The 16790-nt window shown below is 39.7% G+C and overlaps 1 protein-coding gene across 1 annotated transcript in view; it reads left to right on the plus strand.

Moving 5' to 3' along the window:
* Nucleotides 1-16790, plus strand: part of ANGPT1 (angiopoietin 1) — a 284383-nt gene that overhangs the window by 148239 nt on the left and 119354 nt on the right. Inside the window, exons 2-3 of the mRNA XM_075827991.1 lie at nt 6789-6944; nt 11017-11138. Coding sequence (XP_075684106.1) covers nt 6789-6944; nt 11017-11138 — 278 coding nt within the window. The remainder of the gene's footprint in view (nt 1-6788; nt 6945-11016; nt 11139-16790) is intronic.

Here is a 16790-nt window from a genome sequence, read left to right on the forward strand (position 1 = left end):
TTGCCTTTCCGTTGATGGGTTCCTCTGATAGAAAGGTTTGACGGAACCCATCAACGGAAACCAAACGCTCATGTGAACAAGCCCTAAGGATGCTGTAAGGGATAACATTAACAAGGTAATACAAAACAAACCGATTCAAAAGGAGGAAAAATGACAGAGGATAACATTTTACATGTGTAATTGATAAGTGTTCTGGTAAAATACGATAAGCTGTGGACACTTAGTATCTTCTGTAAAATAAAACCTTGTGAGGAACATCGTGCAGTACTGGCAGAGGCTTCTTGACCAGATTAGTAGGAATAGACTTCTAGCAAGAAGTGGAGCCAGATATCTTTGTTCTTACAAATTTTAAGTGTTGATTTCCATCTTCTCAATCTTGGGATTTTTTGGAATAGTTAAAAGGAAAACCGAAGGCTTAGCTAAAAATAAAATAGATACAGTATGTACTGCTAAAGATAGTGCTCACATATTCAAGGTGGACAGTGAGGAATACCAAGATGTAATAGATACCGGATGAGGAGACCTAATAGGCGCGAGTCAATGGCTTATTTACATTCCCACTTTTAATAGCATCTTTGGCAGTTTTTAGAATAAACACTAGTTTTACTAGAATAAGCCCCTGTCTCTGCTACTCTGCTAGGTCCTCACCCCCGACACAAAGGTAAACAGCACTTGCTGCTAACTTCACCAGCCAATCAGACCAAGCGCTTATACGAGATATAAGATCGATGACATTGACTCTACGATGAGCCATTACTGTGTTAACGTTTCCCATATGTCTACATTAGTTTGGCATCGTTTTTTGAACATTCTTTTATTTTTCTAGGACGTTACAAGACTTAGAACTTTAGCAGCGATTTCTCATATTTTCAAGAAAATTTCAAAAGGCGATTTTTACAAGGACCAGTTCAGTTCTGAAGTGGCTTTGAGGGCCTTATATATTAGAAAGTCCCCATAAATCACCCCATTTTGAAAACTGCACCCCTCAAAGTATTCAAAACAGCATTCAGAAAGTGTTTTAACCCTTTAGGCGTTTCACAGGAATTAAAGCAAAGTAGAGGTGAAAGTTAAAAATTTCCTTTTTTTTTTTACAAAATTCATTTGTTATACATTTTTTTCTATACCACAGAAGGTTTTACCAGAGAAATGTAACTTATTATTTATTGCCCAGATTCTGCAGTTTTTAGAAATATCCCACATGTGGCCCTAGTGCGCTAATTTACTGAAACACCGGCCTCAGAAGCAAAGGAGCACCTAGTGGATTTTGGGGCCTTCTCTTTTTTTAGCATATATTTTAGGTACCATGTCAGGTTTGAAGAGGTCTTGTGGGACCAAAACAATAAAGACCCCCAAAAGTGACCTCATTTTGGAAACTACACCCCTCAGGAAATTTATCTAGGGGTATAGTTAGCATTTTGAACCCACAGTTTTTTTGCTAAATTTATTTGAATTAGTTTGTGAAGATGAAAATCTACTTTTTTTCTGAAAAAACGTAGAAATGTTTAATTTTTCAAGGAATAAAAGAGAAAAAACACCCCAACATATGTAAAGCAATTTCTCCCAATTATAGCAATATCCCATATGTGGTAATAAACTGCAGTTTGGACCCACAGCAGGACTCAGAAGGGCAGGAGCACCATTTGGATTTTGAAATTCTGATTTTGCTGGAATCGTTTTCAGTGCCGTGTCGCGTTTGAAATGCACTGGAGGGAACAAAATAGTGGAAACCCCCCAAAAGTGACCCCATTTTGGAAACTACACTCATCAAGGAATTTTTCTAGGGGTAAATTTAGCATTTTGACCTCACAGTTGTTTTGCTAAATTCATTGAAATTATTCTGTAAAGGTAAAAATCTACTTTTTTTCTGTAAAAAGGTAGCCATTTTTAATTTTTACAAGGAATAAGGGAGAAAAAGCACCCCAACATTTGTAAAACAATTTCTCCCGATTACGGAAATATGCCATATGTGGTAATAAACTGCTGTTTGGACCCATAGCAAGGCTCAGAAGGGAAGGAGCGCTATTTGGCTTTTGGAGCTCAAATTTAGCTGAAATGGTTTTTGGGTGCCATGTCGCATTTGCAAAGCCCCTGAGAGGCCAAAACAGTGGAAACCCCCCAAAAGTGGAAATTACACCACTTAAAGAATCTATCTAGGGATATAGTGGGCATTTAGACCCCACAAGTCTTTTGCAGGATTTATTAGAATTAGGCCGTGAAAATGAATATCAACATTTCTTCCACTAAAATGTTGCATTTTTTTCAATTTCACAAAGGATAAAGGGGGAAAAAGCTGCCCAACATTTGTAAAGCAATTTCTCCCGAGTACGGCAATACCCCACGTGTGGTCATAAATGGTTTTTCATTAGAAAGTAATTAACCCTTTCTGGCCTGATCCATTTTTTTATTTTCCTTTTTAGTTTTTTCCTCCCCGCGTTCCAAGAGCCATAACTTTTCTATTTTTCAGTCAATAGAGCGGTATGAGGGCTTATTTATTGAGGGACGAGCGGTCGGTTTTTTTGGTACCATTTTTTGGTACATACAACTTTTTGAGCACTTTTTATTACATTTTTAGGTAGAGCGAAGGTGACCAAAAAACAGCGATTTTGCCGTTTTAAATTCTTTATTTTTCACGTGAGACGCTCCATACATCACCCCCCACACTACGACATGCTATGTCGTGGTGCGTGAAGGGGTTAATGTGCAGCGGATGGTGCAGAGTGAAAATTACAATTTTCCACTCATATGCCATTTTAGTGCACTACATGTTATGCCCAGTTTGTGCCACTGAAGACAAATACCTCATAAAATATTAACCGGGTTCTCCCGGGTATGGTGATGCCATATCTGTGGACGTAAACTGGTGTTTGGGCACGCTGCAGGGCTCAGAAGGGAGGGACGCCATTTGGCTTTTGGGGCGCAGATGTAGCTTGGTAGTTGTTCTGTTTGGGGTTTCACTGGTGTTTCAGTTTATAATGTGGGGGCATATGTTATCTGTGCGGAGTACATCAGGGTACATGTTATCTGTGCGGGGTACATCAGGGTATAATAAGAGGTTATAATAATGCAGTAAATAAATAATAATCCGCAGATATGTGGCCGGTGTCGCACTGATAAATGGCGCCCAATCTTATCCGCTTTTGGAACACTGCACATTTTTGCATTGCCATATTCTGAGAGCCAGAACTGTTTTTATTTTTTCTCCACCGGAGCTGTGTGAGGGTTTATTCTTTGCGGGACAATTTGTAGTTTTCATTGGTACCATTTTGGGGTACCAGAAATTTTTTTGATCACGTTTTATTCCATTTTTTGGCAGGAAAGGTGACCAAAAACCATCAATTCTGACAATGTTTTTTATTCTTTTTTTATGGCCTTCACCCTAGGCTATAAATGACCATTTTACTTTATTCTGCGGGTCGATACGATTACGGCGATACCATATGTTTATAATTTTTTTATGTTTTGCAGCGTTTGTGCAATAAAATCACTTATTTATAAAATAAATTATTTTCTGTCACCCTATTCTGAGAGCCATAACTTTTTTATTTTTCAGTCAAAAAAGTGGTGTAAGGGCTTGTTTTTTGCGGGACGGGTTGTAGTTTGTATTGGTACCATTTTGGCGAACATGCAACTTTTTGATCACTTTTTAGGGCATGACCACACGTGGCGGATTTCCTCCGCAACTGTCCGCATCAATGCCGCACAGAATCTGCGTTGCAGATTCTGCTGCGGATCTGCACAAAATGTGCAGTAAATTGATGCGGACTAGCTGCTGCGGACTGCGGTAAAAGTACTTCCCTTCTCCCTATCAGTGCAGGATAGAGAGAAGGGACAGCACTTTCCCTTGTGAAAGTCAAAGAAATTCATACTTACCGCCCGTTGTCTTGGTGACGCGTCCCTCCTTCGGCATCCAGCCCGATCTCCCTGGATGACGCGGCAGTCCATGTGACCGCTGCAGCCTGTTATTAGCCTGTGATTGGCTGCAGCCGTCACTTAGACTGAAACGTCATCCTGGGAGGCCGGACTGGAGACAGAAGCAGGGAGTTCTCGGTAAGTATGAACTTCTATTTTTTTACAGGTTGCTGTATATTGTGATCGGTAGTCACTGTCCAGGGGGCAGAAACAGTTACTGCCGATCGCTTAACTCTTTCAGCACCCTGGACAGTGACTATTTACTGACGTCTCCTAGCAACGCTCCCGTCATTACGGGAGCCCCATTGACTTCCTCAGTCTGGCTGTAGACCTAGAAATACATAGGTCCAGCCAGAATGAAGAAATGTCAAGTTAAAAAAGCAAGACGGATCCGCAGCACACATAACATGTGCATGACAGCTGCAGACTTCATTGCGGAAATTAGAATCTCCATTGAAGTCAATGGAGAAATTCCGCCATGAGTCCGCCACTGCTCCGCAACAGACAGAGCATGCTGCGGACACCAAATTCCGCTCCGCAGCCTATGCTCCGCAGCGGAATTTTACGCCTCGTCTAAACGAACACTGCTAAATTAAAGTGTAAGTCAATGGACAAACGGCTCCGCTGCGGATTAACGCTGCGGAGTGTCCGCAGTGGAATTTAAGTGAAATTCCGCCACGTGTGAACCCAGCCTTATTGTATATTTTGGGAGGGTTGCAACAAAGAAATTGTGATTCGGGCACTGTTTTTCGTTTATTTTTTTTGCGGTGTTCACCGTGCGGGAAAAATAATACTACAGTTTTATAGATGGGGTCGTTACGAACGCGGTGATACCAAATATGTGTACTTTTTTTAACGTGTTAATTTTTTTCCTATAATAAAAGACTTATTATAGGAAAAAAAGCATTCTTTGTTTATGTCACTTCTAACTTTTATTTGTACACTTTTTCAAAACATTTTTATTATCTTTTTTTTACTTTTTTTACTTGTCCCACTAGGGGACACTTAGACTTGCAGCTCTGATCGCTGCTAGAACACAATACACTCCACACGTAGTGCAATGTGTTCTAACTGTCATTGTGACGTAACTGTCACACTGACAGGAAGCCGAGGAGCACCGGCCGGAGGCTGCTCCTCCGAGGCTTCCGTACATGGCAACCCGGAGGTCATTGTCTGGCCTCTGGTTGTCATGATAAGGATCTCCAGCCCCGCATATGCTTGTGGTGGGCTGCTGATCCGCTGTAAACCTCTTCAATGTGGTGATCGCAATCGACCACCGCATCGAAGGGGTTAATTGCCGATTTCAGTGGCGACAGGCCGCTGATCGGCAACGGGGAGAGCAGGGCTGACACCCTGCACAGTTAACCGCCGCTGCAGTGTAGCGCCGCGCAGCGGTTAACTGTTAAAGCGCGGACGTAACTGCACGCCCAGGTGCGCGAAGTTACTGCTCACCTGGACGTGCATTTACGCCAAGGTGCGGGAAGGGGTTAATCTATAAAATTTGGGTGCCACAAACCCCAAAAGGTTTGGATGTTGCCGAATCCGGAACTTTTGGAAACTCGAACCGAATTAGTAGAATCGATTCGCTCATCTCTAATCACTTATTGATGGAGTATCCTTGGGATATGTCATCAATTTTACATCTTGGAGAAACCCTTAATATCTGATTTACTAGCCACTTACCACTATGCTAGCATTGCTCTGTGATTTAAACGGTTATAATATTTTCTTAACGAGTTGGTGACTTTTCACAATCCCTTTTTGTTAAAAGTGCCGCCCTAATATAAGCTATTTGCATGTTGTCCCGCTTGGAACCCCAGTGATCATCTGTAATATGAGGGAGACCCGTAAGCAAGTGTTTAATTCCCCTGCAGCGCCACCAAAGGAAAAATTAAGTATTACATGGTGTCCATTAAAATCAACAGGCTGTCTGTTAATTGAAAGGTCGTCATGAGTTCTCCAGAAAAAAAGATGCACTTTGAAGTCACTCTTGACGGTTAATTGATCAACGGACTCCCCTCTATTAACTCAGAAATCCCTAACAGAGTTTTCTAAACCAGACAATCCCTTAAAAATGCAAGAAAATGGGAACTTGATAAACCATAGACTACTGGAGGCAGCCAATGGTGAATTCCATAGAAGAACATGTATAAGGAACTCTTCACACCCAGAGGACTTCTGAAGACAGATAAATCTTCTGCAAAGAACAAAAGATTCTCTTGGGAAATGGAAATATATTTTATTTTCTGAATTTCTAATTAATTCTAACAAATTGCAAATTATCAATTTCCTTCACCCTTAGCCCTTGTGTCGTGATGACCTTTTTATAATGAATCAACTGATGAAACCATACAGTCTGGGATTATTATAGGGATTCATTTAAAGGAGAGGACCAAACTCTGAATACAGATTTACTACTTTACTACAATACATAATAAACAGTGTTGACAAATACATTGATATTATGTCCCATATTCTAGAAAATCATTAAAGCGGTTGCCCAGAAATAGCGCCACTCTTATCCATGGGCTGTTTTGAGTATTGCAGCTTATCCCTACTAAGTTAATGGGGCTAAGCTGCAATACCAGCTATGGCCCATGGACAAATGTGGCGCTGTTTTGGGGGAAAAAAGCAGACACGTTTTTTCAAAACTAGGACAACCCCTTTAAGTTATGGCAACATGCATCGAGTCCTGTATTATGAGTGATATAAGATAATACGAAATTTATTCATATATAATTAGTCCTGATTGTGTCTAATTTTTCAATCAGAAGTACGACAAATGTTGAAATTCCCGTGCTTTCGCATACATCTCTATCCGTCTATATCATGTGATGCAGTATGTCGTCTTATCTTCTTATATATCTATTTTCTCACAGCTGGAGAACTACATTGTGGACAATATGAAATCAGAGATGGTCCAGATGCAGCAAAATGCAGTTCAGAATCAGACAGCAACCATGTTGGAAATAGGAACGAGTCTTCTTAGCCAAACCGCAGAGCAGACAAGAAAACTTACAGACGTGGAAACACAAGTAAGCGAGCGTGTAAATATGCAAAAGACATTGGCCACCTTTAATGGAAACTGGGGCGAGGACTTAGCAAAACTAGCGCAAAACAATAGTGGCTCAGTTATCCGTAGCAACCAATCAGATCCCAGCTCACATTTGTGAAACAGTTTTCGAAAAATTATACCTGGAATCTGGTTGGTTGCTATGAGAAACTGCTCCACTTTTTCTTTGCACTAATTTTTATAAATCTCCTCCTATTTATCTAAGGGTATGTTCACACAGGTAGACTTGTTGCAGAAATATCTGTGTCTGAAAATCCATTCCATACCGATCATGTGCATAGATTTCTGCAAATCCTATTCAGATGTATGGCACAGTTGTAGAAATGTTTGTAATAAATCTGCCATATGTGAACATATCCTTAAGGCATAAAAATTGAATCTGGCAAAAAAATGTGCATTTTTTTCTTTTTTCCTCAAAAATCTGTAGCACATCATGATTGGTATTCAAACACTCTTTCCGTTTGGATATATCACCTTTCAATTTGTGTTTGAACTACGGATCCTGTAAATATTACGGGGTATATATAACAAGGTTTATTTTTTTTCTAGAATTAGGCTTTATAATTTGCAAGCATAACATATGGACTGGGGTAGAGAGATTCATATCTTTCAGATCTCCAATGCAACTTAAATAAAAAAATGTAAATAAAAAAAGACTACTTTGCAGATCGTCCTGATCCTGATTAAAAATAGCCTACCGTTTTGTGTCTACAGCTCCTATGCTGATCTATATATCTACATGGATACAGAATACAAATCCTGTGTGTAGTCTGATCATGCAGTCATGGGCTACCATTTCCAACTCCCCTATCTTATATTCTGTAGGTTAGCAAGAAGAGGGGGCAGATCGAAAGGAATATTACTGCAGTCTGTAACCATGGAAACACATAAATCTGTTTAGGAGCTGTAGACTCAAAACAGGAAATGTTTTATTAATTCTATTTGCAAAGTTGCTACAGTTTTTGATGCATCGGGACAGTAAAAGACTTGGTTGGAAAGGTGGACATGCCCTTTAAATCCGGTTGTTCAACAGAATATAAGTACCCCCATACTGTGGGGTAAAGAGTCCACTTGCCCAATTAGATATCAATCCCATTGGAAATCCATGTGTGTTCTGTAATCACTCTCTATGTAAGAGGCAAGAGCATTTTCCATTTACCTTACAGCCATACAACTCAGATACAATGAATGTGGCTGTCACTAGCACCGTGCCCCCCTCCAGTGCCTGCGACACCACCGGGCATGAGCGGGCCTGTGCGGTTTGGGTGGCCATGGGCCCTCTGGGAACCTTGGGCCCTGGTGGCCGCCCGAACCGCCCTAATGAGGATTGGCCACTGCTGATACCCTCACTTCACGACGTTAGCAAACGAGGGAGGATGGAATTAGTCATTTGCATAACTACAAAAATGGTCATAACTTGGCCAAAAATGCTCGTTTTTTAAAAATAAAAACGTTACTGTAATCTACATTGCAGCGCCTATCTGCTGCAATAGCAGATAGGGGTTGCAAAATCTGGTGACAGAGCCTCTTTAACACTTTGTACACTCCTGTATTAATAGCATGCCATTTTTACTGAAGAAGGACAAGTCAACACGAATAGTGACAGCACAGGGCGCCTTGTTCTAGTCCCTGATGCTGTTTAATGGGAATATTGAATGAGCCATTCATCTGTAGGTTAAGGTCACCCAGTAAACCAAATAACATTTAAGTTCAAATAAACATGGGGACTAATAGCTGTGAGTGATACACAAGTTATCTAAATAAATTACTGGGATCCATTACTCTTTGAACTTGATTATTAGTGCGCTTGTACGTAGATTTATTTTGCTTGTGAAAATACTACACTGGTTTAGAATAATTCAACCTGTGACATTTGCACTTACACTGAATGAACACAAACAATGATACATATTTCCATCTCTTACACATTTGAATTAATTTCTTCCTAAAGCAATATATGCGGTTTAGAAATGAAGCAATAAAGAGCATAAAAAATACAATAAATGCTGGATACAATAGATGCAATAAATCAATTATGCTCATAATAATGATAATATACAAACAATAAAGGGGTTGTCCATGTTGGGTGTCCTACTGCTGGGACCCCCAGCGATCAGTTGTAATCTTCACAGGAACTTGGCAGCAAATGTTACATTTTCATGCAGCGCCACCAAATATGAAATTTAGCACTACACAGTTCTCACTAAAACCTATGGGCTTTCCATGTAAGACACATACCTTTTCAGCAGTTTTTTTTTAGGCTTTTCTCATCATGTGGGAGGGTAACATGGCTGGTCTGCCTGTTTCTAACCCAGTAAAAGCTGTAATGTAATATGAACAGAATGTCTTCACTCACAGTCAAGGTTTGAGAACAAAGAAAATTTACTATATCTCAAAAAGGTGAATAAAGCTCTGTCTGGGGAAGTAGGATACAAAACATGTAACAGACACTTCAGTCGTGCAGCATCAGGATTTACTGGGGGTAAATTAGTAATAAAGGAGCAGGAAGGACTCTGTGCATGGAAGGGGAAAGTAAAGAATATTATTCACCGGGGATAGGAGCAGGACTAGTATACCAGGAGAAGGAAGAGCTGTGGGAATAAGCTTATCATGGGTATAACATACAGAGCTCTATAGATTCACTTTTATGGGCATGGCCTACAAAGAGAAATGACCATGGTACAACTGACAGTAATAGGGATAGGAGGTTAGGTTAGGTAGGTCTTGTGGGCACTGCTTCAGTGAGCTTTTCTTTGCCTGCAATATGCCTTTGCAGGCTATGTACACCTTTGAAACTGTTTTTTTGGTTTAAATAAAAATGTGTATCAGTGTGTTTGGTGCAACTCTGTAATTAAATTTTGTTAAAAATAATTTTTACTTTTTGAGATACAGCTGCTTTGTATCCTGTATTACAGAGCAGCTGTATGTAGCACTAAAACCTGTATATGTCAGGCCAGCGGGACTGACAGATTCAGTAACAGCGGGTCCTCTGTGTCTCTGACACTCAGGATCCACCTGTTATAAATCAGATCTAAGTTATAACCAAGGATCTGATCGGTAACAACTCGATCCTGCGTGTTAGAAACACGTGTTAGTGACCCGCTGTCACTGAATCCGTCAGTCCCGCTAACCTGACGGATACAGGTTTCAGCGCTAGATACAACTGCTCTGTATACAGGATACAAAGCAGCTGTATCTCAAAAAGTAAAAATAATTCTTAATTAAATGTAATTACAAAGTTACACCAATCACACTGATACACATTTTTATTAAACAAATCGTTTTGAAAGGTGTACATAGCCTTTAAGCAAGGAACTACTATACATTAGATGTCCACAACTACAATACCCAATACCGCTAAAATTCACAAAACTATCTATGACTGCTAGAGGATGGATTTTTGGAAACTGCTGTAACTGATGTGGTTTCCAAACAAAATATGAGAAAACTATTTTTAAAATAAGGACTTTTTAACCAAAATAATTAAGCTGAATGTGGGACTTGGCACACTACTGTAATGACAACCCATACTAGTCCCAACTTTTACACGCATTTTGCTTTTCTTTCAACATCATGGTTCAATTTGAAATTGCAGCAATTATTTTGTCATCATTTAACAGGAGCAAGTCTAGTATTTTCTAGTTCCCCAGATCCCTCAGCAACATCGATTGTGCTGAGCAGTAGATTTACGGTAGCTGTACCAAACCCTCATGCAAAATAAAAATGGCTGTCAAACCTCACAAGTCTCATGGGCTAACACGAACTCCTCTTGTCATCAAATGAGGCTTTCTGTAGGACCACCATGAAAATACCAGGGGAAATATATAACTACAGGTTAACAATAACATTTACTTATGGTTCAATGACATACATTCATAGCTTAGGACTGCCATAATACATCCTTACACCATCACACTGGGCTTGTTTGCTTTCTATTGCATTTTGTGGGACTAGGTTATATTTTTATGTTCTTGTAGTAATGTAAAACGACAGTTTGATATATCGCAGCTATTTTTTACTTCTTTCTTTTCCAGGTTCTCAACCAGACATCCAGATTAGAGATTCAGCTGTTAGAAAACTCATTGTCAACCTACAAACTAGAAAAACAACTTATTCAGCAGACTCACGAAATTATAAAAATTCACGAAAAAAACAGGTAATTTAATGCTGGTATTATTTCAACCTACACCATGTTGTGTAACAATAATGAAAATAATTGAAGACACTGAATGATATATAGTTATAACTTTTACCACATCCACCTTTTATCATCATGTCGAATTTGCTGTAGTTAGCCAATAGAGTCTGAACTGTCCTCGAGCTGCCCCCCTCTGATTGGTCAACATAAAGGAAGGGAAGCTAGCTCCACCCTGTTGGCTTACTACTGCAATAATAGCATAGAGGGAGACAACAGAACAGTGGGCCATATCTCAGGGGAGGGGGGTCCAGAAAACAAACAAACAGCGCTGTAAGGGCGGGTTCACACGTGGCGGAATTTCACTGAAATTCCGCTGCGGACACTCCGCAGCGTTAATCCGCAGCGGTGCCGTTTGTCCATTGACTTACACTTTAATTTAGCAGTGTTCGTTTAGACTAGGCGTAAAATTCCGCTGCGGAGCATAGGCTGCGGAGCGGAATTTGGTGTCCGCAGCATGCTCTGTCTGTTGCGGAGCAGTGGCGGACTGGTTGCGGACTCATGGCGGAATTTCTCCATTGACTTCAATGGAGAGTCAAAATTCCGCAATGAAGTCCGCAGATCTTATGTGTGCTGCGGAGCGTATTGTTTTTACTACCATGACATTTCTTCATTCTGGCTGGACCTATGTATTTCTAGGTCTACAGCCAGACTGAGGAAGTCAATGGGGCTCCCGTAATGACGGGAGCGTTGCTAGGAGACGTCTGTAAATAGTCACTGTCCAGGGTGCTGAAAGAGTTACGCGATCGGCAGTAACTGTTTCTGCACCCGGGACAGTGACTACCGATCTCAATATACATGTATCTGTAAAAAAATAGATAAGTTCATACTTACCGAGAACTCCCTGCGTCTGTCTCCAGTCCGGCCTCCCAGGATGACGCTTCAGTCTAAGTGACGGCTGCAGCCAATCACAGGCCAAGCACAGGCTGCAGCGGTCACATGGACTGGAGCGTCATCCAGGGAGGTCGGGCTGGATGCCGAAAGAGGGACGCGTCACCAAGACAACGGGCGGTAAGTATGAATTTCTTTGACTTTCACTAGGGAAAGTGCTGTCCCTTCTCTCTATCCTGCACTGAATAGGGAGAAGGGAAGCACTTTTCCTGCAGTCCGCAGCGGCCAGTCCGCATCAATTTTCTGCACATTTTGTGCAGATCCGCAGCAGAATCTGCAACGCAGATTCTGTGCGGCATTGATGCGGACAGTTGCGGAGGAAATCCGCCACGTGTGGTCATGCCCTAATCAGGAAGATATTGCTATTCAGATCAGTAAACCAAATAAACTTATATGGCCTAGTGACAGGTCCCTTTTAATCTCACAAAAAAGATTATTATTAGGGCCTATCCGCTATCTATATAAAACATGCACTTTTTTTTAATCATAAACTTTGTTAGCATAGTACAAGCGGGACATAGTATCAATAATGTCTGATAGGAACTCATAAGAAATAGACTCTAGTGGCGCATGGCTCCAAATGGGATTGTCTTCTGCTGAACCATTGAGGCCCATTATTGTATTGGAGCCCAAACCCACCAGAGAATCTTCTGTAATTCTGGTTGACCTGTCCTAAAGTGTCTGTATTACCATAATTATTATATATACTTATGTGTGAATGAAAATGAAGTTTTATATAACACTTCTGTTAGTTTTCCTTTAAACTGTATGTTTCGCTTTCAGTGATCGCTATTAATGGTCAATCATTGTGTAAAAAAGAAAAAGGTTTATTATTGTAATTTATTACCCTATTACGTGTTCACCTTGTGATTTGGAATATTTCCTTTACAATTTATTTGGCCCTCTCTTATGCTTTAAATTCCCATCTGTAAGCCCAGTATTGAGATCTGTATTACCTACTGACAAAAGTGAAGACAATACCAGATTAATATAATAAAATGAGTGATTTAGTGATATTCCTTGGTACAATAATAACAGGAATAATGTGTTCTTAATGGATTTCTCATGAGGAATCTGCCTAACTGAAAATGACACAAACCAGTAACATTCAATAAGAAAAATTGGCAAAAAATAATATAAGACAAGGCCAAGTCTTTGTCTGCCCACGGTATTGAGCCAGTTCTTACTTTTATTCTGTATTGCATTATATAAAGCGTTTATTTACATATAAAGTGATGCGATAGATAGATAGATAGATAGATAGATAGATAGATAGATAGATAGATAGATAGATAGATAGATAGATGATAGATAGATAGATAGATAGATAGATAGATAGATAGATAGATAGATAGATAGATAGATAGATAGATAGATAGATGATAGATAGATAGATAGATAGATAGATAGATAGATAGATAGATAGATAGATAGATAGATAGATAGATAGATAGATAGATAGATAGATAGATGATAGATAGATAGATAGATAGATAGATAGATAGATAGATAGATAGATAGATAGATAGATAGATAGATAGATAGATAGATAGATAGATAGATGATAGATAGATATGAGATAGATAGATATGAGATAGATAGATAGATAGATAGATAGATAGATAGATAGATAGATAGATAGATAGATAGATAGATAGATAGATAGATAGATAGATAGATAGATAGATAGATAGATAGATAATAGATGGATAGATAGATAGATAGATAGATAGATAGATAGATATGTGATAGATAGATAGATAGATAGATAGATAGATAGATAGATAGATATGTATCCAAAGATAGGCAGCACTCCAAATCAAGGTGAAAAAAAATAGCTTTTAATAGCCCTCGTGCAACGTTTTGGCTCAATACAAGGAGCCTTTCTCAAGCAGGAGGATTTGGAACCATGATCGAGTTCCCAGGGCGTGCACCCATCCATATTTTCAGCCTGGTGCTGCTGGACGGTGGACTTTTTTTAGATAGATAGTTTACTCTAGTTAAAATGCTATTTTTTGCTCTAAGTGAAAATATTATTGAATGTGAATCTCCACTCTTAACCCCTTAGTGACCAGCCCATTTTAGGCCTTAATGACCAAGCTATTTTATTCGTTTTTCAATAGTCGCATTCAAAGAGCTATAACGTTTTTATTTTTTCGTCTACATAGCTGTATGAGGACTTGTTTTTTGCGGGATTAGTTGTGCTTTTTAATAGCACCATTTTTGGGTACATATCATTTTTATATTAACTTTTATTAACCTTTTTGGGGGGGATTATAAAAAAAAACTGAAATTCCGCCATTGTTCTATGCGTTTTTAAATTGACGCCGTTCACTATGCGACGTAAATAACATGTTACCTTTATTCTATGGGTCGGTTTGATTACGGCGATACCACATATGTAGAGGTTTTTTATGTTTAACGACTTTTGCACAATAAAAACACTTTTGAACTAAAATTATTTGTTTTTGCATCGTCGCTTTCCAAGAGCCGTAACTTTTTTATTTTTCCATCAATGTAGTGATTTTTTGGGCTTGTTTTCTGCGGGATGAGACGTAGTTTTGAATGGTACTGTTTTGGGGTACATGGGACTTATTGATTCATTTTTATTATGACTTTTTTGGGGGGCAATGGAAAAAAATTACAATTTCGCCATAGTTTTTGGCGTTTTTTTTTACGGTGTTCACTTTGCGGTTTAAATTACATATTAACTTTATTAATGGAGTCATTACGGTCGCGGCGATACCACACGTGTACTTTTTTTTTTTTTTACACTTTTACTAAATAAAACCACTTTTTATGGAAAAAAATGGTTTTATTTATTTTTTTACTGTACTTTTTATTAATAATCTTTATTTCACTTTGATGACTGATTTTATTAGTCCCACTAGGGAACTTTACTGTGCGATGTTCCGATCGCTGCTATAATGCTCTGGTATACTTCGTATACCAGAGCATTATTGCCTGTCAGTGTAAATCTGACAGGCAATCTGTTAGGACGTGCCTCCGGCGCGTCCTAACAGGAATATGTCCAGGGCAGACCTGGGGGCTTTTATCAGGCCCCCGGCTGCCATGACACCCCATCGGAGACCCGCGATTGCATTCGCGGGCTGCCGATGGGTGACAGAGGGAGCGCACTCCCTCTGTAAACAAAGTTAAATGCCGCGGTCGCTATTGACGGCAGCATTTAACGGGTTAAACGGCGTTGGAGCAGGAGCTCAGCTGTCATCAGACAGCAGAGCCCCGGCTCCTGCCTGCACGGGAGACCCGTGCAGGACTTAGACTAGGCTGACGTGAAAAGGCGTCAGCCTAGCCTAAAGCCCAGTAGTGAATCACGTGAAAAGGCGTATTAGTGGTCACTAAGGGGTTAAATACCGTTTCATTTTTTTTTGGGTGGGGTTTAGCATTTAAGAAAATAAAAATCTGGCAGCCTGTAATCGCCACTAGCGGGAGCTGAGGAGCTTACTGCATAATGTTTGTACATTGATCTCAATAATATATCAGCATACAGTTAGCTCCTGAGCTCCCTCTAGTGGTACCTGCAGACAGACAGAATTGTATCATTTAACTCTATAACTATGCAGGGGATTTGGAGCTCTGCATTGGAAAAACAAACACCAACTGTTATAAAAAATAAATTGATAAATTAATAAGCACTAAATATTGGACCTAAAAATGGCATAGTAATAAAAATTTGAGATTAACTTTAAAGGCGAAAGTTTTTCCATTTTCTCTACATTACAATATGTTGTTTGTTCATGTTTAGCAGTATTAGAATGAATCTTTCTATCTGTGATAAAACAATAGATTTCCTGCGTATTTCCATACTGCCTATAAGTAATCCAGAAAAGGGCTGAATGAGCACGTCAGCCCTGCAACCAGACAAAAGCCGTGCAGACAAAAGATTGACAGCTGCTCACACTAGGTGCTTTGTCCCAGGGATGTGTACCCAGGCCGAGAGAGAAGGATCAAAGCGGGAAAACCACTCTTGCTGAACCTGTCAGTCATTTTTCCTATCACGCGGCTTGTGTCTTGTCACTTGCTGTAAGTGACCACAACACAATCGGCTTGTGAAATGTGTCACTCCGGGACTGATGTCACTGATGTATACTCTATGCTGGGAATTTACAAAAATCTGTGATTTTTCACTCCTCTTGCCACTTTCAAAATTTAGACGGAAGTGGACGGGCCACTGTCAGTCAGACACATGAACTATAATATATGGTAGAAATTTATGTCAATTAAAGCGCAAATCTATGCCTGCACATAGAAGATATAGATTTGAGGTTCTGGCGCAGGACTAGCTAAATGTGCGCCAAATGTATTAAGTGGTGTCCATTTTTTAATAAATTTGGTAGATTTCACACCATAATAATTTATTTTAAAGAGGTTTGTCCATCAGGGATTTTTTATAGCATACCCACAGGATATACCGTCCATTACTTAGGTGTTCTTGTCCGTTTCACGTCTTCTCTATATAATTTTCATTCTGTGTGAAATTGCATGTGGAAAACAGATGTGATATAAATTGCAGAAAACAATTTTATTTTTTAATACTTAAGGGGAATTTATTAAGACTGGTGTTTCATACACCTATATTTCTTAAAGGGGTTTGCCCATCAGGGACATTTATGGCATATCCACAGGATATGTCATAAATGTGAGATAGATATGGGTCCCACCTCTGGGACCCGCACCTATCCCTAGAACGGGACCCCCTAA

The sequence above is a fragment of the Rhinoderma darwinii genome, chromosome 5 (assembly GCF_050947455.1).
Source record: "Rhinoderma darwinii isolate aRhiDar2 chromosome 5, aRhiDar2.hap1, whole genome shotgun sequence".
NCBI classification, from domain to species: domain Eukaryota; kingdom Metazoa; phylum Chordata; class Amphibia; order Anura; family Rhinodermatidae; genus Rhinoderma; species Rhinoderma darwinii.